Source organism: Chiloscyllium plagiosum, unplaced genomic scaffold, assembly GCF_037043375.1.
Source record: "Chiloscyllium plagiosum isolate Xiang-an unplaced genomic scaffold, Cpla_swu_hap1 HiC_scaffold_15, whole genome shotgun sequence".
In the NCBI taxonomy this organism is placed as follows: domain Eukaryota; kingdom Metazoa; phylum Chordata; class Chondrichthyes; order Orectolobiformes; family Hemiscylliidae; genus Chiloscyllium; species Chiloscyllium plagiosum.
The window spans coordinates 27,814,368-27,840,229 of NW_028270153.1; the positions used below are offsets into that span (position 1 = coordinate 27,814,368).

The 25,862-nt window shown below is 40.0% G+C and overlaps 1 protein-coding gene across 7 annotated transcripts in view; it reads left to right on the plus strand.

The window, feature by feature from the left end:
- Nucleotides 1-25,862, plus strand: part of ptprt (protein tyrosine phosphatase receptor type T) — a 1,424,809-nt gene that overhangs the window by 484,705 nt on the left and 914,242 nt on the right. Inside the window, exon 1 of one of the 7 annotated variants that reach the window (XM_087994833.1) lies at nt 7,955-8,055. The exons of the other annotated variants lie outside the window; for them this stretch is intronic. Within the exon in view, the coding sequence (XP_087850959.1) occupies nt 8,049-8,055 (7 nt within the window). The 5' untranslated portion in view covers nt 7,955-8,048. Of the gene's footprint in view, nt 1-7,954; nt 8,056-25,862 lie in introns of those variants that run through there. 7 annotated transcript variants of the gene reach the window in all.

Here is a 25,862-nt window from a genome sequence, read left to right on the forward strand (position 1 = left end):
TGATGGTATCAGTAAGAATGACCATTGTGTAGTCCTTGTGCAAACAAATTGCCATCTTGATATTAAACACATTCTGCACCATGTTGTGTAGCACTATCATTGTGCTAGCAGTGAAAGACTTCACACAGACATAGCACCTTGACCGGATATTTATGAAGAACTGTGGGCCATCTGCAGCAGCAGACTTGTACTCCATTACAATCTATAAATTCATAGCATGTCATTTCCCCCACTCTACCATTATCATGAAGCCATGGAATCAACATTGATTCAATAAAATATGGAGGAGAATATGCCTGGAGCAGCATTAGGCACTGCTAAAACAAGATGTCAACCTGATGAAATTACACAACAAAGCCATTTGCATGTTGAAAGCAAACATGGCAAGTGATAGAGTAAAGCGATTGCACAACCAACAGATCAGATCTAAACTCCGCATTCCTGCCACATCTAGTCATGAGTGGTGGAACTTAAACAACTCATTGACAGAGGAGGCTGCACAAATATCTCTTTCATCAATACAGAGGTACCTTGATTATCTGAAGGACACAGGCCGGCAGTATTTCATCTGGTTAATTGAATTCCGGATAATCGGATGCTGGATACATAGTTTAGCAGAGCATCGGGACCTTGCGATCTCGCCAGATAATCCGATATTCGGACAATCGAATGCCGGATAATCGAGATGCCTCTGTAATGGGGCGACCCGGCATGAGTGCAAAGAGATAAGGCTGAAGCTTTCACAGCAACCTTCAGCTGGAAATGCCAAATCGATGATTTATCTCAGCCTTTTCCAGAAGCATGATTACAGATAACTGAATTCATTCCACCTGATATCATGAAATGACTGGATGCATTGGATACTGCAAATGCAATAAGCCCTGAAAACATTCAACAATAATGTTAAAGACTTGTGCTTCTGAACTTGGTGTGCCACTAGCCAAACTTTTCTAGAATAGTTACAATACTGGCATCCACCTGGCAATGTGGAAAATTGCCTGAGTATGTCCTGTACATAATAAACGGGACAATTCCAACCCTGCCAACTACCACTTCGCCTGCCTTCTACTTTACTGACGATGGATGGTAAAAGTACATCAATTTGTGTTATTGAGCAGCACTTGCTTGGCGTTAACTTGCACACTGATGCTCCCTGACTTTCACCAGGGCCATTTAGCTCCATACATCATGAGCTCAAATATGGACAAAAGAGCTGAATTCTAGGTGTGAGGTGAAAGTGACTGCCCTGACATCAAGGCTTCTTTTGAGTGGGTTTGGAATCAACAGAAATCAGGGGGAAACGCTATACCTGATTGGAGTAATATCAGGTAAAAAAGAAAGGAAGATGGCTGTGCTTATTAGAGGTCAGTTATATCAGGAGAATGTCCTAAGCCCAGCCATCTTCAGCTGCTTCATCAGAATAAAATATGAGTAATTTATTGTCATTTGTGTTTTTGTAAAAAAAAATGCAGTGAGAAGTATTTAAGTTGCCTTAATCTGGCACCAATATTAATAACAGAAATTGTATATTTAAAAAATTAAGACAATTTGTTCAGTTCATGGCTGATGAATGCCCAAGGTTGAGGGAAAGACAGGAACCACATTCTCCAACACTGCAAAAAGCTGACATCGAAGCCACCGAATCGCGGACCACATCACCGTGCTGCCGAAGCCGCTGCTGAAGCAGACTACCATGCCATGCCTCAGAGTCCCTGCCCAGAAGATACTGCAAAAGCCCATTGAAATCCTGGACTCAGCTCACCATGTTGCTGAAGTAGACCATCAGTTCACAGGACACTAGCGATTGTCTACAATGGACATGAGGAACAGACCACATCTTCCTGAAATATCCAAATAACCAGTTCTTCCTGGTGCCTCAGGGAATTCAATGATTCCTGTCCTTCTGGTTTGCGAAACTTTCCTGGGTGCCCAATCACTATTCTACCACCATTATCATGAGCTTTGTCTCTTGCTCTGGGCAGGCTCACCATCTGTTTCACTTGCCGCTCCTCTCTTCCTGACATAGCTGATTTCAGTTCTGAAGAAGAGGTATACTGGACTCAAAATGTTAACTTGTTTTCTCTATGCTGATGCCGCTAGACCTGTGGCACATGTTTTCTTAGTTTTTGTTTTCTTTCATTAATGATCATCCCTCCATTATACGGTCAGTCATGAGGATGTTAGCTGGTGATCGCGCAAAATTTAACTCTATTCACAATTTCTGAGATACTGAAATAGCTGTTGCCTAAATGCAGCAAGACTTAGATAATATCCAGGTTTGGACTGGCAAGTGGCAAGTGATATTCGTGCCACAGGAATACCTGACAATAACAATCTCCAACAAGAGACAGTCACACCAACACCATGGCAGAACCATAACTGAATATCCTGGGGTTACCATTGACCAGAAACTAAATTGGTATTATAAATACAGTGGCTACAAGAGCATATCAGAGGTTAGGCTTTCTGCAGTGAGTAACTTACCTCCTGACTTTCCACAGCCTGTCTGCCATCTATTTCCCCACTTGCCTAGATGGGTGCAGCTCCAACAAAACTCAAGAAGCTTGACACAATCCAGGACAAAGTGGCCCACACGATTGATACAATATCCACTCCCTCCACCACCAATGCTCAGTAGATGTCTACAAGATGCACTGTGAGAATTCACTGAGACTGATTAATCACCACCTTTTAAACCCATGACTACTACCATCTAGAAGGACAGAGACAACAGGTACATGGAACACTATCACCTACATGTTCCCATCCAGACTACTGAACATCTTGACTTGGAAATATATTGCCAGTTTTTCAGTGTTGCTGAATCTAAATCCTGGAATTCCCCCCTTAATGGCATTGTGTGTCTATCTACATCAAATGAATTGCAGCAGTTCAAACAGACAGCTCACACCTACCTTCTGAAGGCATGAGTAATACAGGCTGGGCCAGTATTTATCATCCAAACCTCATGCATGATTAAAAAAAGGCTTGCTTTTCTTGAGACTCTGCAGGGTCTGTTTATTTTTAAACACAGTCTGGCTTAGGAATTTGAGTTTTTCTTGGTTCAGACAGAGGGAAATATGTAAAGAAAGAGTGGAGTTGGATGAAAGCCTTCTTAGAACCAGTTACAGTGGAGTGATTTTGCTCTGCACAAGCTGCTCAACTGATACTTTTTATCCATTTCTGAAAATAAAATCCTTTACATTAGTTCAGGGTGAAACCTATTTATTCTTTTAAAAAGGAGGATTGAAAAATTGGTTGCAATTACTGAGCAAGCTTTGGCTGCAAGACAATAGACGCAATTATGTATGATAACTGGATTGACTACATGTGCCAGAACATCAGGTCCACAGATTCTAGAACATCATACACCTTGTCTTGTAACCCATTTCTGAACAGTTTGTATGTAGTGTGATAAGCATTTATACTTTTATTTACTGCGTATGTGTGTAATCAATTATCACATCTTTATTGAATGAGCTTTAATTAATAATAACCCCATAATTGTGTTTAATTTAAAAGAAACCTGGTTGATAGATCTTTTGTTTAAAACACGATATAAATTAGGTATTTATGTATTCATAACTGGAAGAATTCTTAATGTTGTGACCCGTCATTCATGGACATTGCTTTCTTCAGCTCAGCCAGTCTTCACAGAAACAAAATCCAGAGGGACATTTGAAAGAAGTTGCCTCATTTTGGAATTAATTTGTAACAAAATCAAACACTTCCAGTGACTATTTTCACCATACTGCCGATATGGGTAAGGTGGTGTTATGTTAGTTTCATTGGGCAGGTAATCCACAGGCCAGGGTAAAGCATTGGGAATGTGAGTTCCAATCCCACAATTCCACTTTATGGAATTTAAATTTAATTAACAATTCTATTGTCCCTTGTCTATGAAACTCTCACTGATTGTTGTCAAAATACCGCCGTTTCACTCATGTCCTTTTTGGGAACGAAATATGCCATCTCATCCTATCTGGGATCTTGGAGTGCAAGTTCATAGTTCCTTGAAAGTGGATTCGCAGGTAGATAGGATAGCGAAGAAAGTGTTTGGTACGCTTGCCTCTGTTAATTAGTGCATTGAATACAGGAGTTGGGAGATCATGTTGCAACTGTACAGGACATTGGTTCAGCCACTTTTGGAATATTGTGTGCAATTCTCGTCTCCCTCCAAAAGGAAGGATGTTGTGAAACTTTAAAAGGTTCAGAAAGGAGTTATGAGGGATATTGCCAGAATTAGAGAGTTCGACCTATGGAGACAGGCCAAATAGGCTGGAGCTATTTTCCCTGGAGTGTCAGTGACTGAGGGGTAGCTTTATGGAAGTTTATAATATCGTGAGGGACATGGATAGGGTAAATAGCCAATGTCTTTTCTCCACGATGGGGGACTCCAAAATGAGAGGGCATAGGTTTAAGGTGAGAGAAGAAAGATTTAAAAGGGAACTGAGGGGCAACTTTTTCACGCATAGGGTGGTGCATTTATGGAATGAGCTGCAAGAGGAAGTAGTGGAGGCTGGTGTAATTACAACAGTTAAAAGGCATCTGGATGGGTGGATGGGTACTTGAAGAGGAATGGTTTCGAGGGATGTGGGCCAAATACGGGCAAATGGGATTAGATTCATTTAGGATATCTGGTTGGCATGGGTGATTTGGACTGAAGGGTCTGTCACTGTGCTGTATATGTCTAAAGATCCAAAGCAATGTCATTTGTTGTCAATTTCTGTCTGAATTGCCTAATAAGCAATTCAGTTCAAGGGCAATTAGGAGTGGGGTAACAAATACTGGTCTTTTCAGTGATGCCAACATTACATAAAACAATAAATAAAACACAAGTACAGTTCTTTATATGATATTGATACTAAGAGAATGCTGCACTGCTGGAGGTATTGTCTTTGATGTTATGGGGCAATTTCATGTATAAGTGTTTGCCCTTTCAGGTGGTCATAAAAATCCCTGCTACTATTTTGAAGAAGTGCAGTGGGCTTTCTGTATGATGTTTGACAACATTTTGCCCTCATTTTGGACACATTGCTGTTAGTGGGACTTTGCTGTGTCCAAATTGTCTGCCATGTCTCCTATGTTAAAACAATAACTACATTTGAAAGAAAGCACCTCATGAATAGAAGGTATGCTGGGACATCTCAAGATCATGAAAACTTTTTTTAATAAAACTGAGTCTCTCTTTTATAGGAAGACTATACTTTACCCTGTACAATTTATTATAGTTATTTCTTTGAATGCAAACAGTCGAAAACCTGAAGGGAACAGATTTCATATTGCACTCTCTTGTTGCAGCTTGTCAAGTGAATAATGAGTTAAAACACAGTTCTTTCATGAGATTTGGTTTTCAATCCAACTCAGCTTATGGTACAAAAAGCTTGTTTTGTGAGAGCTGTTTTTGGTCCTAAATAAAATGAGTTTGACTAACATCAGCTATGCGTGCACAGCATGTAAATGCCTCAGTATACACTTAATGAGCACTTTAGTTGGACAGTGTGCAAGAATACATATTGTGCAAAATAGAAAGTGACCTTGCTGCGCTACTCCTAGGAGAATGTTATCAAAGTATATTTTTAACTATCACTAGAAAAGGATCTTGGCCTATATAATTAGGAATATTTGGCACACTCTCACTCTGGAATAACTGGAAAATTCATTGTTTGCCAGGAAGGCCAAAAAGAAGCTGAGGGAAAATCTACGAAAGCATGTGTTTCCTCATTATCCTTCTTGCTGAGAAGCTGAGCTTCTGCCCCTATTCTCTTTATCATAAAAATTGCTCACATTTACCTCTGAACAATTATGTCAGTGGGCACTCATCCACAGCTTTACCACTTCATGACCCAAGTATTCCCATGTCCCTGGTGTTCCATCCTTCACTCTCCATTAAATTTCAGCTCTTCCAAAAATTTCCTGTCACCTTCTGAACTCACACCCAGATTCCATTTTTCTCAAGGAACTACATTGATTGCTAATCCCTTAATATCTCACATTTAAAATGAATGATTCTAATATTTAAATGATTTCAATAACCTCTCTCTTCATACCTTCTCCAGTCAAACCTGTATTCTTGCAACTCCTTCTTTCCTTTCACCCCACTCTTGGTGCTGATGCCTGCAGCATCCTGGTCCTTACATTCTGTAATTCCTTCTCAAGAAACTCCAAACTTCCAAAATTCATTCACTTCTCTCTCTCATCCATTAAGATACTCCTTAGAAACTATTTATCCAACAAAGCAATCAATCGTTCCTTGTAATAAGGAGGGTAAACTTGGAGAAAATCTTGAAATAGAAAGAAATGGAAATCTTTAAAAGATAATAATAGACATCAAAAGAAATGTATTGCTCTAAAAGCTGAAAGAAACAAACTAACAATTGCTCACCATGAATGAACAAGGACCCAAAAGTGAAATTGTCAAAGGGAATCCAAAGAAGTAGTATAAATAGCAAAAAGGAAAATCAAACTAGGATAAAGCCACAAAAGTATATGTAAACTAAACATTCAGTTACCAACAAAACCATGATAGAGATATTGAATAACAACAGTGTCTATGTTTTTTTTTCCTAAAAGTGATACTGAAATATACACTTCTTGAAGGATGAGCTTAAAGTGAATATTCACAATAAAAGGAGAACATAATATAAAAATCAGCAAAACCAATGGGGGCTGGGACCCATGGATACTGTGGTATTTCAGAAAAGGAAAAATTCTGAAGGACTAGTAGTTGTTTATTCAATGTGCAAAGTGATGGAACACACAGACTGGTTTATTTTCCTTGGATAGTTTTGATTCTGTCTGAATTAAAGTTGGCTCAGTGGTTAGCACTGCTGCCTCACAGTGCAGGGTTCTATTCCAGCCTCGGTCAACTGCCTATGTGGAGTTTGCACATTCTTTCCTCTGGGTGCTTCAGTTTCCTCCCACAATGTAAGGATAGGTGGATTAGCAATGGGAAATGCAGGGTTACAGGGATAGGGTAGGGGATGTGCGTCTGAGTGGGATACTCTTCGAAGAGTCAGTTTGGAATTGTTGGGCCGAATGGCCTGTTTCCATATGTAGGGAATCTATGAACAGAAGTATTCAACCAGAGAGAATTAATTGTTTGCAGTGAGGTGGGGATGTGAAAGGTTCCATGCCTACCTCACGAGACAGAAGTTCCAGATTGTCAATGACCACAAGTCATTGGTCATGTTATGGGGATCAAAAGAAATCATAAAATTTCTTCAAAAATGCAAAGATTTGGACTTAAGCTGACACGATAGAACTCTTCTATGTTCTAAGTCCCAGACAAGGTATGAGATATGCTTTTGAGAGCAGTGTTAGTTTGGGCAGGAAAACTATTTTATTTCTTCAGAAGTAAAATCTTATTCTATAATCACTATTTTACTGGAATGTGAGAGAAATCTCAAACAGACTTGAACAGCTCAAAAATCTGACAAGTGGATAAAAATCACACAAAGATTGTGCATGGAGCCAGAGGATTTGGTAGGATTCTAACTGAATACTCTGTGTCGATGTTCACTTGTGAAAGGCAAAATGTAGGTCTAGAAATCAGGGAAGAAGGACTGTCTTCTAATTTTTAAAATTAGAATAGGTGGAGAGGTCTGGTCTGGCAGGCTGAAAAGTAGTTACATTTTCAGGGCTGGATGAATTGTATTATAGGCTGTTGAGCAAGGCAGGGAAGAAAATAGCAGGGGCACTGGCAGTAATTTTTAATTCCTCCCTGGCCAGAGGGGAGGTGCCAGAGGACTGGAGGACAGCCAAAGTGGTGCTGCTGTTCAAGAAAGGAGAAATGTATAAACAGGAAACTGCAGGCCCTCACTCTGACCTCAATGGTGGGAAAACTATTGGAAACAGAACAGAGGGACAGAACTAATCGGCACTTGGAGGAGCAGGAATTAATCAAGGACAGTCAGCACGGTTTTGTTAAGGGATGGTCATGTCTGACCAACTTGATTGAATTTTTCAAAGAGGTGATCAAGTGTGTAGATGAAGCATTTGATGAAGCGTACTTGTACTTCAGCAAGGCTTTTGATTAGGAGGCCTAAATGGAAGGTAAGCACCCATAAAATACAAGGAAATGTATCTAATTTGATCCAGAATTGTCTGAGTTGCAGGAAGGGGAGGAAGACAGTTTATGCGTGTTTTTGTGGCTGCAAGATCTCAGAAAACATGCTCTAATGTAGCAATGCTTACATATAAGCCAATCCTGTCTCTAGTGAGATCATCTTTCAGATATCCAGACTCTCAGGATTCAGCTAACTGTGTCAGTGCCATCACAGATTGATTAATAATCTCCCTCTGAGCTCTGATATTGAACACATCCTCTTCATAAATAAAATCAAATGTGGATTTCAAAGTATACCTTCAAAGCCTTCAAATTTTCTCCTGTTGGTGTTCTTTGTTCCTCAGAAAGGTTCAGAGAGTAATATTGTCTGTAGCATCCTTTTCCAGCACTGATAACAAAGTTGTTACTCTTATTTATTCAGGCTTCTCTTTCAATTTCTGTAACTATTAGACAACTGCTTCAAGCCTTAAGAGTGCAGTTTTAATTATTTCTGGCTTTTATTTACAGTAACTGACTGCTTTGCAACCCTGTAAATTCACTCAATCCTCAGCTTCACATTTCTAATACCATGTGTCAAGTAGTGTGTTCAATGGCTGCCACAAATAAATTCAAAATGATCATAGCAGAGGTAAAAGTCACATGACCACCACAAGCCAGCTAGAAAATAATGTTCAATTATGTTCTTCCAGACATCACCAAGTGGAAGACTAAAACTGCATTGAGTCCTGAATCCCCAACTGAATATATTAATAAAGTTCCAGTCTATTTTGGGTGGCTGCACTGACCAACGTTTTTGACACCATGTCAAAAAACACATTAGTTGGGCTTTAAATGTTGAGCTTTATTTTAAAGAAAATGTATGGCATTACTCATTTCTCATGCTGAAAACTATAGGGTAGCACGGAATCGTAAATTACATTCACAATATGCATTTTCAACACAGCGTTTATATTTTCTAAAAGCATTCCATCGAGTGCACAACTATGACACCACTCTTCAAAGTGCCATAAATATCTAAAATAAAGACAATTTAGGAGTTTCGTGCTGGGTTTCTTTTCCTGATCGTGATCACATTGTTTCTTCTAGGTCAGAAGCCCAACGTTTAAGCTGCTACTAATATCTCGAAATGTCTCTCCACAATTAGCGTCTAATTGGTCTCAGCATGGGCTTATTTAGATTGCAACCCCACAGGGAAAGCATGAGCAAGAGTCTAAAGGCCAGATAAACACAACTCTACCTTAACAGTTGAACTTTACCAATATTCTTCAGATCCCAGACATTACAGAAGCTAAGCTTGTTGTTCTTCTGAATCAGCCTCACAGTAACAGGTTTTTGTAAAGGATTAATAATTTGCTATCTTAAGGTGAAAACATTCATGGTGCATGTTTTGTAAAAATTGCTTTGTTATTGTTTCAATAACAATAGTTCTGAAGTCTAATCAATCCAAGTTCACAACACTGGGACTAAGTTTTGCCATGGTAAATTAACCTTGCTGGGGTGAGTATCTAATTGGTTGGCTTTCACTTTCTCCTGGACATCACGGCGAGTAAACCTTAAAAATAGAGTAGAGTGGGGCAGGTGTAAGGTGGTTTATAGTAAATGGCTGGTGTTTAACAAAGGGTCAGGATTTATGACAGAGAGGTGGGCTAAACAACAGAAGGGTGGGGTGAATGGTGGAGGTACGGAATGAATGGAGGGGGCAGTGTGAATGACAGAGTTGCAAAGTGAATGATGGAATGAGCATATGGCTAAGGGACGTGGTTTATGTCAAAGAGACACACTGAATAAGGTGAATATATGCCTCCAATACATTAACTGCCAACCAAGAGGTTCAGATGTGCTTTCAAAGGGATATATTAAAGTTCTAGCAAAATAATTCTCTGCAATGTTATGTGCTGCATCCTCCATATCTTTCCTTTTCAGTAAATGGATTTTATTTGTAGATCCAGTTGCTTTATTTGAAACTTCATATGAATGCTTCCATTAACATTCTGATATCTTTGCTTTGAAATCTTAAGCTCTGTGATCCTGGAAACAGCTGCACTGAAGAGATATATGATTGTAAAGAAACCAAAGTCATTCTTAAGCAATTTTGTAAATCATATGACATTGGTTAATTGTTTTCTTGGCATAGTGTGTAATCTCCTGTGGCAAGCCGGTCTTCAGTTGTTGTGAAAGTGTGTCTTTAGCAGGGAACATGATACAGTTGCGTACTGCCTTCAATATCAATTTGCCTTCATAGAATTCTTTTAGTGTGTCACGAAAACGTGGCAGATTACAATAGTTGACAGGTGTATCTGGCATGCATGGTAGTTTATGCTGTACCTGTATTATTACTGAGTGTCCTTCAGGATAACAGTGAAACATTGTTCTGCTCTGTTCTTGCACTTTATTGATGTTGTACTGCAGAACAACTAGTTTGTAATTTGAACTTTTTTAAGGTCATGGAAGCCAAGAGTATATTTTCCTTCTATACTAAGGTTCTTAACATGCTTTTGATCAATTGAATCAATAGTATCATTTTGAAAACCCATTTCATTTACATAGAATCATACTGCTTCCTATTAATGTTATTGGGGTTGATTCTGTGATGACAGATATTCTCATATGAATGGAAAGATCTAAGAGACGAAAGTAGGAAAGTACAACTTGTGTTTACATAAAGCTTTTAACAATCACTAGAACTTCCAAAATGGTTTTCAGTCAATGAAGTATTTTTGAAATCTGGTTACTGTGTGAGTGATGGAAATATAGATGCTTGAAGCAGTTGATGTGCCTGATGGAGTCAGTACAGTCTACTGGATTATAGAGTACAAAAAGGTGTTGAAGTTTGCAGAATGCATGCAAATCACAATAGGACAGTGGCAGTTATTCACATTATGTGACCTTTTGTTTTAAAGTGCACAACGCTGTCATTGTATTTGGTAATGTCCATGAGTTGAAAAGAGGATCTGTTTAAAACAAGAATCGGCCAATGGGCCAACATTTCCCCTTCCCTGTTTCTCTTCCCACTATTACTTTCCTGTATCATCTTTGTAAGCATCCTGTTGCAGTCAATGGCGTTCACTAGCTTTCCGAGTCCTCTTACTCGTCTCCCCGTTAGTGCTGCTGGTATACAGTGAGAGCACTATTCTGCATTGCAATGTATCTGAAGAATTCATAGCTATGCTGCAGTCTCAGCAATCATTTTGTGACAAATGAGTGAACAAGACATTGGCAACAGCCTGGTGTTTTGAAAGACAAATAAGTCTCCATTTCTGTGGTTATAAGGTGTGAAAGGCTGAGGTCCATGGGCAGTAAGCACAAAGAGGGCTGGGAATCTGTGCACAAGCTGTCATTAGACTCATTAGACTTGATTTTATGAGATTGCCTCATAAATGATACTGCAGTGCAATAAGTTACTATTAAAAGATTCAGAAAGAGGTTTAAGCACTTCTGACAGCCTGTCCTACTGCATGCCTTCCCCCATGCCTGGTGTCCCTTCCACCCACACTGAGCAATTACCTGATACAATAATCTGTCAGTGACAGCCAGTATCTGGCATTTTACCCTTTATATTCATGATATATCATGACAGACACACCTCAACTGCCACAAATTTGAACAAATGAGTTGACCTTGTGAAATCTGGCACAACAGCACATAAGGAGCATTATCAGCTTCATAAATTCATCAGATTAATTTGGCTGGTCTCCTTTTACCAGATGGCTGCAATATCCCTTTCATCGCTGGTGAATCATTTGTCTTTGGTGCTCTGCCATGAAGGTAAAGCAACGTGTTTTCTCTGATTGTACAGCCTTGTCATTCTAAATTTAATTCTAGCTTTTCCAAGAAAAGCAAGTGTGATTAATAATGATTTGCTTTATATTCCAAAGTATTAGCCTTGTTGAATGTTGCTTCGTTTCGGAACCAAAAGGCATTAATTAATGCGTAACAGAGTTGAGCTGCCCCTCAATAATCAATTGGCATCAGGAATTCAATCAGCAGACCTAACGTTATCCTGTCGAAAACGATTGACAAGTGATTAAACTGATGTTGTCATTAAACTGCTAGATTTTATTTTTCCATGCATGTAAATCAATGTTCACTGTTGCGAAAATCTTCTAATGATGGATGTTTGTGCAATTTTAAGACCTCACACATGGCCATATATTTCTCCCCAGATGTTGTAAAACACACTGATCGGTGACCAACACCTTGCCTTCTCACTTATCGAAAAAATCCGAAATCTTCATCTCATCACAGAAACAGCCAAAAGCTTAGTAGTGTACAATTCCTCAAATTCGAGTTATTGTTCACCCTAAACAAATAACCAAATATTGTTCTCCTTTCCACTCTCCACCTCCTTCTGGATACATGGACAGAATGTAATGTAGGCAAGTAAGATCTCTATTGCTGACTGGAGAGGCAGCAAGATCCTAGTGTCCCCTCTTTTCAGGAAGGCCGATGCCACTAATTGCCAAACTGGGTAGCAGCAGACCTTCCCCAGGATCTAGTACTCAAGGGGGAAAGAACTGCTTTCCAAAAGATCTTCATTGCTTGGCAGCACCATTGGAGATGCAGTGATAATGCCCACCAAACGACCAAGATTGCTGAGGGACCCATGTAACCCATGAAACCCATGAATGATCATGTAACTGGGATCGCAGGTGATGATTGTGTGTGAGGAATGGGGACCATGGGGGGAGTGATTTCTATGAAGCTAGGAACAGGAGTAGGCCACTCAGCACCTTGAGCCTGTTCCACCATTCAGTAAGATCTTGGCTTATCTGTGGCCTAGCACCTCTGCCTGCCTTTGGCCCATATCCCATCATACCTTTGCTTAACACAATTTATCTGTCTCAGAGTTAATATTTGTCAATTTGACTACCATCCACTGCTATTTGTGGAAGGCAGTTCCAAATCGCGACCACCCTTTGTGTGTAGAAGTGCTTCTTAACATCGCTTCTGAATGGTCTGGTTCTAATTCTCAGATTATGCCCCCTAAATTCTAGCATTCCCAACCTATGGAAATAGTTTATCTTCATCTACCCATCTTTACCTGTTAATATCTTGGAAGATTTCAATCAAATCACCCCTTAAACTTCTAAATGCTAGACAAAGCAGACTTACTTTGTGAAATCACTCCTCATAGCCTAACTCTGATGTACAGGTATCATTTTTTGTAAACCTACATTGTATTCCCTGCAAGGCCAATACATCCTTCGTAAGGTATGCTACTCAGATCTGCTCTCAGTACTACTCCAAGTTGAGTAAAACCAGAATTTTGAATAACTGTAGTATAACTGCTGTATCCTTATACAAGAGTCATCGAGACACAAAGACCAGCATTCCATTTACTTTATTAATTATTTGACAGCAAGGGTGAGCAGGATCGCTTCCTGCAGGCCTCCCCTTCCGAAGCTCAGGTCTTTAAATCAGGCACTCGTCACATTTGGACTCACAAAGACCCATTGAAGCCTACTACCAACCTAAAGAGTTGTTTGTAAATCTCATGTGATGAATTGCCCACGTACTATGGGATAAATACCAGATATTGGCAGGATGAGGCTATGAATTGAATATTAATTACTCATGTTAGGCCATTATTATGTGGCAGGGCTAGAGAGCCATGAATGAGCCTTCTCACCCAAGACTTGCCAATCCTCTTCCACCCAATTAAATACCCACCTCACCTACCACTAACCTTGCCGTGGGGATAAATTTAAATACTATTCTGTGTACATTACCTATCCTTTCAATTGACAAGGTTGTTCAATTATCTGGATTTAGAACTTTTACATTTTAATGGCAGAGCACAAATGGTGGATAGCTTACATGTGATGTGAAGTTATTTGCAACCAGCTGTTAAGGACAGCCTGACCAAATTAATCTGAAGTATTTTATGCAGGCTGTGTTCCTGTTTGAATACTTTGATACACATAATATTCATTACACACCACTTCGGTGTGACTGTTTACAGCTCCTGCAATTGAACACTACATTCATAACAAACAGAAGTAGAACTTTAGGTCATCATGGTTAATAATAAATTTTCAATTGTACATTGATTTTATTGTTCATATTTCTGAGAAACATGACATTGCAATTGAGGGAGAGTGGGTTAACAAATTGCAAATTATCATGAGAACCCATTGGAAATTCACAGAAGGCTCCTCAATACAAAGTAAGCCACAGGGCTGAAGACTTACTTTCACCTCTAAATATTTTAGCATTAATGTTCTTTGTCCATGTGTCTTTAGAAAATGAAAGGCTGCTGTCCAACCTTGCATTTTAGCTACTATACCCTACTGAGAGAGAGAGAGAGAGAGGGAGAGAGAGAGATGCTGGAATTTCTGACTGCAACTGACAGGAGTGTCAAGTAATGATAGACATGTAGTGAAGGAGGCCTAGTGGACATAAAATACTTCTTTGTCTGGAGACACTAAGCAGCCACCTGTTTGAAAAGATGTGCAAAGTTCTAGAACACAATCCTTCATTCTGCCTTTCTAAATTGGCGCTGAAACACTTCCTTTCTGCCGCTTTTGCACAACATTGAGAAAGCCCCAGAAATAGTGACCTTTGTGCTTCTGGATTTACAACCTATTCTTGATTAAGGACTCTGTCAAGGAGTAAATATATGCCAGAAATCCTTCAAATAACTCAAGGAAGAAACCCCACCCTCAATAACAGGGAAGCACAATATGTCAATGCAAAAGACAAGGCAGGAAGGTTTGCAACTATCTTCAACCAGATTTGTTAAACTGATGATCCACCTCAGGCTCCCTTACATCACAATTGCCAGGATTCATCTAATTTGATTCAGTCCAGATAATGTAAAGAAACAGCTGAAGGCACTGGATTCATTAACAGCTAAGAGCTCTAACAACATCTTGGCTGTAGTACTGAAAAACCTGTGCTCCAGAACTAATAGCAAGCTGTTCCAGTACAGCATTAACATTAGCATCCACTCAGCAATGTGGAATGTTGTCCAGGTGTGTATTGTCCACAAAAAGCAAGACATATATATGGCCAATTAACACCTGTCAATCTACTCAGTCATCAGCAAAATTACAGCAATTGTCAGTAATACAGTCAATTGGCATTTTTACATTGATTACCTGCTCAGTAATACTCAGTTTGGTACTCAGCATAAAAGACAAATGTGATTGCTGAAGGCTAATAACCTCAACATAATTATAGGTCTTCCTGAGGGTAATTTCCAAGGCCCCACCATCATCGGCTGCTACATTAATGATTCAGCTTCCACCACAAGAACAGATGTGGGGATATTCACTGATGCTGTCACTACAATCAGTCACATTCATGGCTCCTCAGATATTGAAGCAGTCCATGCTTTTATGGTTTTTCCTGACAAATGAAAAGTAACATTCAAGCCACATGCCTGTCAGACAATGGCCATTTCTAACAAAATGAATTCTCACCATCTCTTCTTGGCATCCAAAAGCATCATGTGATGAATCTCCAATCATCAACATTCTGGAGTTTGCAGTTGACCAGAAACTTAACTGGAACAACTATATCAATACTTTGGCTACAAAGGCTGGGAAATCTGTGGCAAGTAACATTCTTCCTGTCTTCCTAAACCCTGTCCTACTGTTTACAATTGGATAGCAATTTGATGGGATTGCACTTCAATCCTGTGGAGACCAACTAGTGGAAGTATTCACTGACATCTTTAACCTCTCCTTAAAGAACATAGAACATAGAACAATACAGCACAGAACAGGCCCTTCGGCCCACGATGTTGTGCCGAACTTCTAACCTAGATTAAGTACCCATCCATGTACCTATCCAAATGCCGCTTAAAGGTCGCCAATGATTCCGACTCTACCACTCCCACGGGCAGCGCATTCCATGCCCCCACCACTCTCTGGGTAAAGAACCCACCTCTGACATCTCCCCTATACCTTCCACCCTTCACCTTAAATTTATGTCCCCTTGTAACACTCTGTTGTACCCGGGGAAAAAGTTTCTGACTGTCTACTCTATCTATTCCTCTGATCATCTTATAAACCTCTATCAAGTCACCCCTCATCCTTCGCCGTTCCAACGAGAAAAGGCCGAGAACTCTCAACCTATCCTCGTACGACTTCCTCTCCATTCCAGGCAACATCCTGGTAAATCTTCTCTGCACCATCTCCAAAGCTTCCACATCTTTCCTAAAGTGAGGCGACCAGAACTGCACACAGTACTCCAACTGTGGCCTAACCAAAGTCCTGTACAGCTGCAACATCACTTCACGACTCTTGAATTCAATCCCTCTGCTAATGAACGATAATACTCCATAGGCCTTCTTACAAACTCTATCCACCTGAGTGGCAACCTTCAAAGATCTATGTACATAGACCCCAAGATCCCTCTGTTCCTCCACCTGACTAAGAACCCTACCATTAACCCTGTATTCCGCATTCTTATTTGTTCTTCCAAAATGGACAACCTCACACTTGGCAGGGTTGAACTCCATCTGCCACTCCTCAGCCCAGCTCTGCATCATATCTAAGTCCCTCTGCAGCCGACAACAGCCCTCCTCACTGTCCACAACTCCACCAATAATCTCCTTGCTACAATGTGAAGCATCCACCTGCTTCAAGAAGAGCACCATCATCACAGTACTAAAGAAAACACATGAAATGTGCGTCAATGACTATCGCCCATTGGCTCTGACGTCCATAATCATGAAATGCTTTCAGGGGGTAGTCATGGCTCACATCAACTCTAGTATCCCAGCCTGCCTCACTCCTCTGCAACTTGCCCATTGGCAAAACAGGTCCACAGCGGATGCCATTTCCCTCGCCCTACACTCTCCCTGGAGAGTATGGATAATAAGGATACTGTCATCAGGCTTCTACTTATTGACTACACCTCTACCTTCAACACTATAATCCCTCCCAGACTAACCTCAAAACTCTGAGATCTAGGTCTTGGCTCCGCCCTCAGTAACTGGATCCTCAGCTTCCTGATCCACAGACCGCAATCAGTGAAAATAGACAACTGCACCTCCTCCATGATAACACTCAACACTTGTGCCCACAAGGATCCACACTCAAACCCCCCCCCCCCCCCCCATTGTACTTCTGTACACCCACAACCAATGAGCCAAATTCTGTATGAGTGCCATCTATAGGTTTGCTGATGACACCACCATTATAGGCCGGATATCAAACAATGATGAGTCAGAATACAGGAAGGAGGTAGACCGCTTAGAGTCATGGTGCAATGATAATAATCTCCATCTCAATGTTGGCAAAACACAAGAGCTGGTCATTTACTTCAGGAAGAAAGAAGGAGAACACACCCCATTCTACATTGATGGTGTTGAGGTGGAAAGGATTGAGAGCGTCAAGTTCCTAACAGACATGATAACCAACAAGCTGTCCTGCATCCCCCATGTAGATTTGATGGTCAAGAAGGCACAAGAATGCCTCTTTGTCCTCAGGAAGATTAGGAAATTCGGCATGTCCATAGGTAAGGACCCTCACCAAGTTTTATAAATGCACTATAAAAAGCATTCTATTTGGATGCATCATGGTTTGGTACGGCAACTGCTTTGTCCAGGACCATGAAAAACTGCAGAAGGTTGTGTGCACAACACAGACCATCATGGAAACCAACCTCCCATCTATGGATTCCATTAACACTCGGCATCGCCATGGAAAGGCTGCCAATATCATCAAAACCGCTAAAATCCTGGCAATACTCTCTTCCAACCTCTTCCATCAGGCAGAGGATACAGAAGCTTGAACACACGCACCAACAGATTTGAGAACAGCTTTGTCCCTGCTATTATTAGACTGCTGAATAGACCTCTCTGATTTCAAATTGAATGTTGTCCTTTCTTTTGTGCACCTCCTGTGCAGTATTAACCTTGCATGCCTAACTCTGTCTCAACACCCTATCATCTGTATGTCCTTGTTTGTTATGATCTGCTTGTATTGCTCACAAAACAAATCTTTTTACTGTACTTAGATACAAGTGATAACGAAAAATCAAATTGAATTGGATGCTCTCCACTTCCCTGGATAACACTTAAGAAGCATGGTTGGAACCCAATCCACCATCTTAAAATATTCATTCTCTCCAATACCATGACTTAGAATTGCATCAAATGCAACTTTGATTAGATTCACTACAGTATATAAACAGGCCCTTCAGCCCAACAAGTCCACAGTGACCCTCCAAAGAGTAACCCATCCAGATCCATTCCCATTCCCTATATTTACCCCGACTAATGCACCTAACGCGATGGGCAATTTAGCATGGTCAATTCACCTGGCCTGCACATCTTTAGATTGTGGGAGAAAGCCAGAGCACCTCGAGGAAACCCACGTAGGCACAGGGAGAATGTGCAAACTCCACCCAGACAGTCACCCAAGGTGGGAATTGAACCCAGGACACTGATGCTGTGAAGTAGCAGTGCTAACCACTGAGCTACCATGCTGCCCGGCACTGAAGCAATTTACCAAGCGTCCTTTGACATCACTTTTCAAACTTATGACTTGTACACCTTAGAAGCATAAGGGTAATAAATGAAGAGGAGCACCACCATCTTACTCTCCAAACTGCACACCATCCTGACTTGGCACAATTCAAAGTTCAAGAACTCCCTGTTTAACCACACAGTGGCTGTAGGTGGTCTGCTGCACATGTACCCATGGACAGAAACTCTGGTGATTAGATTTGTTTTTTTTGTAATCTGTATATTTTAAAGCTAAAGCCTAATAACATTTGTAAAGTTAGGCTCCAGGTCACTCCTTCACCTCCAAACTTCCTGAAATAAAATAGAGCTAGGGAATCTGTGTCAATAATCTGAAGTGCCAAATATGTGAAGTATTTTGGGCATCCTAAGGATGTGCTAAGGCTATCAAAAATATTTTTGTTTTTTTTTTATAAGCTGTTAATAATAAATGACTGGGGATTTAATAAATGCCCTATGGTCTCTGTTGACACTTACTTCTTTATCATTGTTACTGTTGGATGAAATTAGCATCAGTATTGTAATGAAGGTTTTATTTTGTTGTATGTGGTTACTATTGGAGCAGTTTCACAGAATGTTGCATATCTGCAAGGTAGTTTATTTAGTACCACACACAACATCTAATGTCTCAGATATTCAGAATTTGATAACTTGAGAAGATGCTCCAGACTTTCTAAATCATAATGCTAACCAAAAAGTGAAAGTAGGCTTTAATGTAATGTGCAATGATTGAGAAACTTGGGTTTTACAGAACCAGCAGCCAACTGAAAATAAACTTTGTAAATTTTTAAAATGGGCAGAAAGACAGGATGTGCATCAAATCCCTTTGAAGTCTGGGAAGTTAGGTACAAATGTTGCACCCAGATAAGAAACCTGCAGTTCTATAGGTACCTTCAACTGTGCAGCTTGAATGCAGATAGAGTTCAGGAATAGTAATCAAATATGGACCAGGTAGTTCCTTGCACCATAGGACAAGCTCACACCACAGGCTGTTGTGGAGGATGCTGCACTGGAGAGAGCGTGGCATTGCATGAGAGTACGCCATTGGAAGTTACTCAGATCCTTCTGTATTGCAGTTTTCAGTAAGTTTCCCTCTATTTAAATAATATTCTGCTTTCCTATTCTTCTGACTAGAGTCGGTAATCTTATGTTTTCCAGTTTTATTTATCTGCCAATTTTTGCCCACTCACTAATCTAACTTATCCCTTCGTAAACTTGTGTCACCTTCTCAACTCAATTTCACATTTCTAGCCAAACCTGACATCAATACAAACATGATGCACTCTATTCCTTCATCCAAAACACTAATACAGATTACTAGTTCAGCCCCAGCACTGATTCCTGTGGTATCCCAACAGTTACAATTTGCCAACCTGAAAATCACCTATTTATGTGACAGTTTGTTTCCTGTTTGCCTGTTTTTTAAAAAATATGTTAATGCATAGCCATCAACACCATGAGCATTTTATGTTTGCAGAAATCTTTTACTGGGTAGTTTATAAAATGCCTTTTTGAAATATAAAGACACTAATACTTTCTGCTTTATACACCTTGCTTGTTTCATCTTCAAAGAAACCACATTTTGACTCCTCAAAGTCTGTCTACCATTTAGATGAAATAAGCCATACATGTGACAGAATACTCTTCGCTTGTCTGATATGAGCAGCTCTGACAACACTAGAGAAGCTTAACACCATCCAGATCAAAGCAGATGCTTGATAGGTACCCCATCTGACATCTTCAACATTCACTCCCTCCACCACTGATGCAAAGTGGCAGCAGTATGTACATTTGCAAGATGCACTGGACTAACTCACTTTCTCAGCTTACAAGGGCAGCAGATAGGTCAGAATATCTGAGCCTTTAGGCTCTCCTTCAAGCTGCATGCCATCTTAATCTGGAATTATATCCCTGTTCCTTCACTATCATTGGATCAAAATCCTGGAACTCCCTATGTAACAACATTATGAGTGCATCCATGCCCACATGGACTGCAGCTGCTCAAATGAACTTCTCACCATCATCTTTGCCAGGGCCATTAGGTATTGGCAATTACTAATGGCCTGACAAGCAATGCATAAAACCTATATCCTATGTCTTTGAGCAGTCATCATTATACCTATGGGGGAATGAACCACTACATCTACTTTGATTACTTCAAGTGGCCTCTGTCTTTCCTTCCCAGGGCAATCACTCTTCAGAATCCAACCTGTGTTTCAATGAACTGTCCAGTGGCATGTCGGTACCCTGTTGCAGCTACCCACGATACAATGCTTGCATTTGGACCAGGAAACCTAGGTTCAAGTCTACTTGCTCTGGAGGTGTCTCATGCCATCTCTGAACAGGTTGATTACAAATAATGACAATGTCTGCAACAAAATCATGGGAGTCAGGACCAGAACAAAAAGCTGTTCATTTGCTGATATACCCACCTCTGCTCCATTATGAAAATTCAGCCCAATGTATACAATATTAAAGGAATGATTTATTGTACATTATGAATGATGTTAAATTACAATGCAAAATAGTCTATTAAATGGAGTTTACTACTCTAGTTCCAAAGGGTCAAAACAAAACAGCATGGTAAAAATGTTTGGGCAAGTTTAGAGTAGAAGTAGACCAGATTTATGATGACTTTCTAAAAATCAATATTGGAGATTAAAGTAACTTTCCTTTTCTGTGAGCATTTAGGCTGAGTTAGTAACAGCAAAGTATGTGGCCACGATAGTATGTTATCTGGAAGCTGAGTTTCAGGTAGTTTGCATTTTCCATTTGGTTCTAATAACTGACAGTAATGGTTACCATGAGAGCCATTAGCACCCAATTACATTGATAATTAAGGTGAGTGACTGAAAAGAAAATGCGCTGGTTACAATTTTTCTTAACTTGCTATTATTAAGTACTAATGGCTATAAAGGTCAATTTAAGGTTTGAGTAATGTTTGAAGTACAATAAAAGTGGTCATGGAGCTGCAGGTTTTATTCTGATTTCAGTCATTACTCTACAAATAGCACTAATGTACAGAATTAAAGGGTTTGCATTGGATTTGCAACCATCTCAAGCAATGCTGTTAGGATGGTAAGTGTCTGTAATATACATGAACATTCATAGTCACGGTGCCTGCTGTTTGGTTTAAATATTCAATGCAATAAAATGTAACCAATAGTAGCCACTCACAATCAATGCATATTCATTGGCTTCTTTTTCAGTCACTCACCTTAATTATCAATGGAAGTGAACAAATTGAAAATCACCAAAGATAATCAAAATTGTTGAATTTCCTCATACAGCAATTAGCTTATCAAAAAGCAAACAATGCTCTTATAAACTAATAAACATTAGTGGTGCAAATAACCAATTTACAAGGGAAGTATTTGCAAGTATATTTGCAAGGAATTGCTAAAACCATGGAAATAAAGCTGGAGAAAATGTCACACTTGGAATGAATTGGATTTGCAATTTGGTGAAATCTGTAATTATGCCATTCCATTTTACTGCATTCCTTGAACTTCTATCATTCATCTCACATGAATAGGAAGGGTTGAGAGGGATATGGGCCAAATGAGACCAGGACAGATTGGGATGTCTGTTCTGTGGAGGCAAGTTGGACCGAAGAGTCTGCTTCCATGTTGTATGACTCCATGACTCTAGGATCTGATCAGGGATTTTGAAAAAATTGCACAGAGGCCAGTATCCTGACACCACATGAACCTTTTAGGTACATGGACTCTGACCAGCCAGCTCAAAGCCAGTCCCTCAACTGAGGAGACTCTCTATATCTCCTGTTAATTTTTTAAAAAATTTATTAAACAATTCAGTTTGTAAAACAATTAATATTAACAGCTGTGTACAGCGGAACAACAATTTTACAAGGGAGAGGAGCAGCAAAGCCAGGCCCCAAACCCTATCGTTCAACCAATTTTCAGGGAACTGAGGACAAACCTCAAATCCCAGTTTCAATCTGACATTTTGCACATACAAGACAGTCCAATTACATTTTAAAAAGTGTATACAATACATTTCTACAATCTCCTGTTTATATCTGTCAGCCAGGGCTCCCTGATTGGCCCAGGTTTACAACACCAATCAAGGATCTCACAGTCAATGAGATCCACCTGGCCCTGGTTCCAGTCACTACAGATTTTGATACTGGTGTGACCTCAATCCTATTGTATCAGGGATTTTTACCTACTCTGCAATTATCCAACATTAGTACTGTGAGATCACATGTAGCTAGAACCTGAGAAACATTCTGATGAGCACTTGCAGACACTAACCTTGTAAATTGGTTATTTGCACCACAAATGGTTATTAGTTTATAACAACATCATTTCCAGTTTTAATTTGTTGAAGTTATAACAAATCTGAGTCATGAAACAAATTCAAATACTTCCCTCTCAACCCTTCCTATTCATGTGAGATGAATGATAGAAATTCAAGGAATATGGCAAGATAGAAAGGCATAATTACAGATTTCACCAAATTGCAAGTCCAATTTGAAGCTTGAGATGGATATTTGCATTTCTTATTTCTAACAGAAAGAAAAACAATATCTAAAGTAAGAAACAGATTTCCTAACTGTCTTTCTCAACTGTCCAATCCTTATTTAGATCAAATATGTCACTTTCAAGTATTTATGAGGATATGAAATAGGAGCTGACATAGCCACTCAGCACCCCCCCTCCACACATTCCATTAGATCTGATGATCTGATTAAGTCACATTCCTACCTATTTTTACCTTTCACCTGCAACAATAATCCATCCACTTCTGCTTTTAAAATATTCAAAGATTCTTTGCTTTTTAAAGAGTAGCATTCCAAAGATTCTGTGAAATAAAGATTTTCCTCAGCCTTGTCTTGGGGTGATGCCTTCTTCTTTGAAAAGCACTCCTTTGTTCAAAATGCTCTCATAAGAGATTATATCCTTTCTCTATCCACTCTAAGGACCCATGAAAGTTACATGTTTCAGTCAATTCACCTCTAAGCTCCAGTTGACACAATCTCAGCCTGTCCAACATTTCAGGCCCATTCCAGGTGCTGGTATAATGAACCTTCTCTGAAACGCTTGTAATAGATTTACAACATGTACTGTGATACTCAAGATGCAGTCTCACCAATGGCCCGTATAAATGAAGCATAACATCCACAGTTGTATATTCAGTTTGTTCACAATAAATGAGTACATTCTATTAGCTTTCCTAATTACTTATTGTACTGAATGCTAACTTATGTGAATTATGCACTAGCATACCCAGATCACACTGGATCTCAGGGCTCTTCAATCTCTCACCATATAGAGAATATGCTTCTCTTTTATTCTTCCTGCTAGAATGGACAATTTCACATTTTCCACAATAAACTCTGTTTGCCACATTATTGCCCACTTACTTCTTCATATCTCTTCATAACCTCCTTATGTCCTTTTCACAAGTTAACAGAACTGGCTTGAAGGTAGGAGACAGAAGGTGGTGGTGGAGGGTTGCTTTTCAGACTGGAGGCCAATGACAATCAGTGTGCCACAGGGATCAGTGCTGGTCCACTGCTTTTCGTCATTTATATAAATGATTTGATGTGAACACAGGAGGTGTAGTTAGTAAGTTTGCAGATGACACCAAAATCGGAGGTGCAGTGGACAGCGAAGAGGGTTACCTCAGATTACAACGGAATCTTGATCAGATGGGCCAATGGGGTGAGAAATGCCAGATGGAGTTTAATTCAGATAAATGCGAGGTGCTGCATTTTGGGAAAGCGAATCGTAACAGGACTTATACACTTAATGGTAAGGTCCTGAGGAGTGTTGCTGAACAAAGAGACCTTGGAGTGCAGGTTCATAGTTCCTTGAAAGTGGGGTCACAAGCCAACAGGGTAATTTGGTATGCTTACCTTTAATGATCAGTGCATTGAGTACAGGAGTTGGGAGGTCACATTGCAGCTGTACAGGATGTTGGCTAGGACACTTTTGAAATGCTACTTTCAATTCTGGTCTTTCAATTGGAAAGATACTGTAAAGCTTGAAAGGGTTCAGAAATGATTACCAAGGATGTTGCCAGGGCTGGAGGGTTTGAGCTATAGGAAGAGGCTGAATAGGCTGGGGCTATTTTCCCTGGAGCATTGGAGGCTGAGGGCTGACCTCATAGAAGTTTATAAAATCATGAGGTACATGACAGGGTGAATAGTCAAGGTCTTTTTCCTGGGATGAGGAGTCCAGACCTTGAGGGTATAGTTTAAGGTGAGAAGGGAAAGATAGAAAAGAGACCTAAGGGGCAACGTTTTCATGCAGAGTGTGGTAGGTGTATGGAATGAGCTGCCAGAGGAAGTGGTGAAGGCTAGTACAATTCCAACATTTCAAAGGCATTTGGATGGGTGTATGAATAGGATTTAGAAGGATATGGACCAAGTGCTGGCAAATGGGACTGGATTTATTTTGGATATCTGGTTAGCATGGGTGAGTTGGACCGAAGGGCCTGCTTCCATGCTGCACATCTCTATGACTCTAGCACTATAAATTCATGTAGCACCCAGTCATTACATCTTACCAGCTCTGTCTCCTGTTGGCCAGCCAAGCTTCTATCAATGCCAAATAATTTTGTGTTGCCATGAGGCTCATTGCTCCAGGGTTCTATTCAGCATTAGTGAGAGAGTTATTCTTGTCAATACTGGTGGTATGGAACCTGAAATGGTTTCGCTTTGTATATCTGTCTGAGTCTGGTAGGTTTCTTCTGTTTCACACGATTGTACATAATCTGGTGCTCTGAAAAGACATCTCTTACTTACACAGACCGTTCTGTCCCTGTCTCACAGTTTATTGCTCATGACTATGACATCACTATTACGTCAGAATAAAAGATATCATCATCTCATTAACATATCCATTCTCACGTTCTCATTATCTGTCTCCAAACTTCTCTCAACTTTTACATTAACATTATTTATCTATTCCTTTGAATTATGAACATTCTGACCATCTCCCTCATTGCACACTCCCAGTCTGAAATGCATCGGTTAAGACTCTGTGGTACTTTACACTCACACTGCTCTCATTACCATTGATTGAGGGTGATGATCTTCAATTGTTTTTGTGATATCATTATTCTGCAAGGTAAATTGATGGATTTCTTTTCTCATTATCCCAAAGTCATGTTCATTTGTTCTTGCTCCCTCAAGAATGATTAATAATTCACTGTTCCTTTGGAATATTCCCACCAGAATTAGAGCAGTGCAAGAATGTATAATGTAAGACCGTATATTCTGACTTTCTATCTCAGATGCATATCTTCTGGCTTGGTACTAAATCTGATAAAGTTTTTGCACTATAC